The sequence below is a fragment of the Myodes glareolus genome, chromosome 24 (genome assembly GCF_982192425.1).
Source record: "Myodes glareolus chromosome 24, mMyoGla1.1, whole genome shotgun sequence".
Lineage (NCBI taxonomy): Eukaryota > Metazoa > Chordata > Mammalia > Rodentia > Cricetidae > Myodes > Myodes glareolus.
In genome coordinates, this window is record NC_142049.1 from 46,823,910 (window position 1) to 46,829,613 (window position 5,704).

At 54.4% G+C, this 5,704-nt stretch overlaps 1 protein-coding gene across 1 annotated transcript; it reads left to right on the plus strand.

Moving 5' to 3' along the window:
• The first annotated feature begins 3,701 nt into the window (after positions 1 to 3,701).
• On the plus strand, positions 3,702 to 5,387 carry Myod1 (myogenic differentiation 1). The gene is made up of 3 exons (XM_048428818.3): positions 3,702 to 4,328; positions 4,744 to 4,822; positions 5,137 to 5,387. Exons 1-3 carry the CDS (start codon positions 3,702 to 3,704, stop codon positions 5,385 to 5,387), a joined length of 957 nt encoding a protein of 318 aa, XP_048284775.1.
• Positions 5,388 to 5,704: the final 317 nt, after the last annotated feature.

A 5,704-nucleotide genomic window follows, 5' to 3' on the forward strand; every position in this document is an offset into this window, starting at 1 on the left:
TAGCAGACCCAAGGCTGCTTATTCACTCACTTGACACCAATTGCCCCTGTGGGACCACCCTTGCAGTGGCTTCTGACGATGCCATGGTGAACAAAACATCCCCGGGTCAAGACTGCCCTCATGTCCCTCAGTGACAAACTAACAGACAAGCTCATTACAGAGTGACATGGCTTCGTGACATTTCCCAAAGCCTAGGATGTAGTGGTCTGGGAGGAAACGGCCAGAGACATCCAAGAAGGCAACAGTGGAGCTGAGACCTGAGACCTGGGACCCCAAAAGCTGCCGGTCATGGAGAGGGCCAGGAGAGAGAGCAGTAGGCTTGGAACAGCAGGCACAGGACTCGATGGCTCTGGAGGAGGCAGGGGAGGGCTGAAAGAAAGGACGGTGGCTGGATAACCAGATAGGGCCATCTGTGGGGACGTTTGTGAAGACACGCGGAGTAGGGTTCCCAAATGACCGTGTATCTGGGGAAGGAGAGGAGATTTTCATATGAGGTGATAAATGCAAAGAGCTGCAGGACCTCTGCCATCTGCTCTGCTGCAGTGCAGGGGCCAGGACAAGTGCTAGTGAGAAGAGCAGACACGTTAGTGCGGCCATCTAAGCCAGCAAAGGGTAGGACTTAGCACAGTCTATATGGTGACCTTAGGAGTGAGAAACCTAGGGGTGTCCTGCAAGAGGAGTGGTCAGGGCTTCTCGCGCCCTCGGGACCTCCAGCCTCATGAGTTCCACCCCAAAACCACATCCCCACCTGGATGTTTACTGTTGAGTTTCAACCCCTGGCCAAACCACTTCTGGCACTCCCAGACCCACTTTTCCCAGTTCCTTCCTCCCAAAAGCCATCTCTAACGTCTCTCTTGTCCCTGTGCCCACATCCAACCATAAATAAATCTTGCTTCCTCCCATCTTTATTTTTATAGACTTAAAGTTTATATGTATGTGAGTGCTTTGCTTGCATCTGTGTCCGTGAGGCTCAAAGATCAGTAGAGGTCATCAAGTCCTCTAGAGCTGGGGTCACAGGCAGTTGTGAGCAGCCATGTAGGTGCTGGGACTCAAGCCCAGGTCTTCTGGAAGAGCAGCAGGTGCTCTTAACCATTGAGTCTCCTCATCTTTGCAAGCCTGCCAAGCTGCATCCTGAGAGTCTATCTGGAATCCAATCGCTTTTCACCAGATTCACCTCCCAAAGTTCAGCAACCATTTGTGTGGCCATGATCACTCCTTTGGACTGCTGCAGTGCCCTCTGAATTGGTCACCCTTCTTCTGTCCTTGCCTTCCTCCAGCTAGGGAAGCTCCTGGTAAAGTAAGTCTGAGCTGAGAGCCAACAGTCAGTCCTGGGGCAGGCCCAGGGAAGAGGACTGAAGGGGAGGGCAGCCAGAATAAGACTCCAAGGGTAAATCCCTGTCCAGGATTAGAGGAGGAGCAGAAGGAGGAGTCCTCTAATGGTGGCCCCAGAAGCTGAAATGGAGCCATTAAGGAGAATGGTGGCTCTCAGTCAAGATGAGGACACAAGCTAAGTTCCAGCATAGTGGCTGCGCTTGACAGCTTTGCTATGCATTAACCGTGTCAAGCACAGCCCTGTCCCAGACCCTGGCACATGTTTGTTCCTCTCTCTAGCAAGCACCTGCTTGTGGTGGCTCTGTCTCCCTTCATCCAGACCACTTCACAAGTACAACCATCCCAGAGAGGACATCCCTGGCTGTTGGAATGAAAACTAGTTCTTGTTTTGCTTTATTCTTATTATTATTATGTAGAATTTACAAACCCCTGATACCACACAGCCCTTGAGTGCTTGTCCATCATCCTCTCCTATAATGTAAACACTATGTGAATGGGTCTTTGATTTTATTCACTGCTGTGTCCCCAATACCTGGACCAGGACCTGGTGTACAGCAGATAAGCCACCATGAGCACTGAATGACTAGATGAAAGAGCAAAGAGAGTGAGCACTTTATAAAGGGGACCGTCAGTACTACCCGTGTCAGAGAAGGGGGAAGAGTGAGACTCCAAAGGAGACTTCTGAGTCTGTGGGAGGCACAGGGCTTCCCAGTTTGTAGAGGGCCAGCTAAGATAATTTCCAGACATTAGTGGGAAAGACATCTGTATCACCCTTGCTTAGATTTCTGACATCCAGGAGAGAAGACATAGCAGAACTACCCAGTCCTAGCCAGAGCCCCAAGAGACATCAGTATCCCAGGGGTGGGGTGTGTTGGGGCTGGTAGGGGACCAGAGCTCCAGGGTGGGGGCTGCCTCCTTCTGTTCCTACCCTCCGCAGTGAGCCTGCTGTGAAGGGACACAGTGAGGTCTCCAGAGGAACAGAGCCTGGAGACTCCAAGGCCCCCATGGTCCAAGCTAAGAAGCCTGCTGACTATACTGTGCAAGCAGGTGCTGGTGGCAGAAGCGTGCCCTCTTGCTGGCATCGTTGTACACCTCCCCGGACATTTCCACACCCTCCTCCCTTTGGATTCTCCACCTCGCAGTCACTCCCGGACATTGTCATTATCCTTAGATGTGAAGTGGAAACAGACTTGGGAAGAGGTCACCTCCACAAAGTTAAGCAGAGTCCACTGCAGGTGAGGTCATCAGGCCGGGTCCTGGTCATCATGACCCTTAAGAAAGGCACTTCCTGTGGTTCTACTCCAAACAAGATGACACAAACCTGAGGAAAACAGCTTTCATCTTAGCTGTAGAAATAGATCAACCCAGACCCCGTCGGCTCTCTAGACACCCACAGAAGGAATCCTGCGGGGTAAGTTGAGTGGAGACCCTTCCTTCCTCCTTTTTTTCCTCCCTCTGTCCACCCTGAACTTAACTAGTATGGCTTGAAGTTTTAATGACGATTCCCCTAACTACTGCATAGACTGCACTGGATTTCTGAACTTCTTGTGGAAGATGGGCAAGACCAGATGCTCTCTGAGCCATTCCCAGATTGGGAATGAGCCAAATATCACTGCCACCGAGTCATTCGTCTCAGGCTTGCCCACTTAGATTTTGCGTCTCACTGTCTCTAGCGCGCTTTGTCCTCGGATCCACTTCTCCCGTGTGTCACCATTTCGCTGCTTCTTCTCTAGAGGTTTCTTTGCCCTGTTGCCTTGTGTCTCTCTCCAGATCTTCTGTAATCTGGTTTCTAATGTCTATTCTGTGCCTGGTTTCCCCAAAAATCAGAAGACAGTGAGGTCCAAGGTCAGCTCCGATGTGATCGCTGTGGCCAGCTTCACTGAGGTTGTAGTAGGCACTTGGAGAGACCTGGGCAGGCTGCACCAGATAGTCAAGTGCAAGGAACGGCTGGTGTCTGCCTGCCAGTCTCTGCCCTCCTCCCTGTCCCAGCGCAGAGCCGCGGGAGGGGGCACTCTCTGGTCCCAGAGGCTACCCTGGGGACCCCAAGCTCCGCCCTGCTTCACTCCTATTGGTTTGGGGCGCCCCCGCCCCCAGTCTCCCTTTCCAGCTCCCGGGCTTTTAGGCTACCCTGAATAAATAGTCCAGGGCGCCTGGCGCGAAGCTAGGGACGGAAAAAGTCCCAGGACGATCGCTTTCTTCGTAGCAACTCCGACGGGACAGGATAGGCAGGGGAGGTAGAGGACAGCCGGTGTGCATTCCAACCCTCAGTATTTTGCCATTGTCGTGGTTCAGGAGTGACAGAAAGTTAAGGTGACTCTTGAGGATTGGGTTGAACGAAAGGCAGGACCGAGAAGTCTAGGAGCTAGGATATGGAGCTACTGTCGCCTCCACTCCGGGACGTAGACTTGACAGGCCCCGACGGCTCTCTCTGCTCCTTTGCCACAGCCGACGACTTCTATGATGACCCGTGTTTCGACTCACCGGACCTGCGCTTTTTCGAGGATCTGGACCCGCGTCTGGTGCACGTGGGGACCCTCCTGAAACCGGAGGAGCACACACACTTCCCCACCGCCGTGCACCCAGGCCCTGGCACTCGCGAGGATGAGCATGTGCGCGCGCCCAGCGGGCACCACCAGGCTGGGCGCTGCTTACTGTGGGCATGCAAGGCGTGCAAGCGCAAGACCACCAATGCTGATCGCCGTAAGGCCGCCACCATGCGCGAGCGGCGCCGCCTGAGCAAAGTGAACGAAGCCTTCGAGACGCTCAAGCGCTGCACGTCCAGCAACCCGAACCAGCGACTGCCCAAGGTGGAGATCTTGCGCAATGCCATCCGCTACATTGAAGGCTTGCAGGCTCTGCTGCGCGACCAAGACGCAGCACCCCCTGGGGCCGCCGCTTTTTACTCCCCGGGCCCACTGCCCCCAGGCAGAGGCAGCGAACACTACAGTGGCGACTCGGACGCTTCCAGCCCGCGTTCCAATTGCTCGGACGGCATGGTAAGGCCCCGGGAAACAGAAGGTCAAGTGCAGGAGACATCTGGGGTATCTGCAATGCGTTTCTGAGGTACTTGGGGTCGGGGGAGTCCTTTAGGGCCAGGTGTCCCTGGCATCTGCCACTGGGGTCTCTTTGGAGACCCTGAGCATGTGCGATTTGCCCAGTTGGGGATGCATGTCCTCAGAACACTGCTGCGCAGACCCCAAGACATACGTTTCTTCTCAAATCCTTATTACCCAAGTGCAGATTTTTGTTCCTGGGTGACCATCCAGGCTCAATTTGACCCTGCTCCTGTCTCCTAACCAGGGCTGACCCAGTCCTGTAAGCCACAGCTAGGGGAGTGAGGGAGGGGCGGTGACAAGGAGTAGTGTTAGAGCTGCCCCATGGATCTTACTCGGGCATTCTTGCTATTTGCAGATGGATTACAGCGGCCCCCCGGGTGGGACCCGGCGGCAAACCGGTTACGACGCCGCCTACTACAACGAGGTGTCCAACGGTGCGTATTCTCAGCTGTTCCCAGCTATCAGGCATTCATTGGCCTTCCATGTCCCCCTTGAAGATGTCCTCGCTCCCCAGGCTTAATAGTACTCCTTCCTCGCCTCTTCTACATACACACTTATATCTTGGGATGGCAGGGCCGGGAGTGTTGGTGTTTGGGGAGTAAACAACCACAACGTGCACCTTCCTCTTCTTTCTCCTTGTAGTCTACAAGTCCTTAGTTTCCCTTCTGCTCCAAAGCTCTGTGCTCTGCGGGGATAAGAGGCTTGAAGGGACTGCAGCTTGCATTACTAACCTTCCCCTCCCTTACAGAATCCAGGCCAGGGAAGAGTGCGGCGGTATCAAGCCTCGACTGCCTATCCAGCATCGTCGAGCGCATCTCCACAGACAGCCCCGCCGCGCCTGCGCTGTTATTGGTAGATGCACCACCAGAATCTCCTTCAGGTCCTCCAGAGGGTGCATCACCAAGCGACACAGAACACGGGGTCCAGACCCCTTCCCCTGACGCCACCCCGCAGTGTCCTGTAGGCGTGAACCCCAATCCGATTTACCAGGTGCTTTGAGGGGTCGGCTGTGGCAAGAGAGGACTCACCGCCTACTCTCCGGGGTTCCTAGGGTCTTTCATGCCCAAAAGATGAAGCTTAAATGACACTCTCCCCAACTGTCCTTTCAAAGTCACAGAGGCTGGAGAAGGGCGGAGCAGAAGTCTGTCCCACATCGGTCCCCAAGGAAAGGACGCTATCCATTTGACGTTGTTTGTTTTGTTTTGTTTTGTTTCGTGCGACTCACAGAGACGTGCTATCCCTCAGCGGGCCAGAGCTGATCCTTGAACGGCCAGGCCTTCTTCCTCTTCCTCACAGCTCCTCACGCAGGGTGAGCC

What these genes read in the sequence shown, in the direction of transcription:
- Myod1 (XM_048428818.3), top strand. Translation starts at nt 3,702, where the DNA reads ATGGAGCTACTGTCGCCTCCACTCCGGGACGTAGACTTGACAGGCCCC. An exon ending in CCAATTGCTCGGACGGCATG is followed by an intron (nt 4,329 to 4,743) that starts GTAAGGCCCCGG and finishes TGCTATTTGCAG; the next exon opens with ATGGATTACAGCGGCCCCCC. An exon ending in CTACAACGAGGTGTCCAACG is followed by an intron (nt 4,823 to 5,136) that starts GTGCGTATTCTC and finishes CCTCCCTTACAG; the next exon opens with AATCCAGGCCAGGGAAGAGT.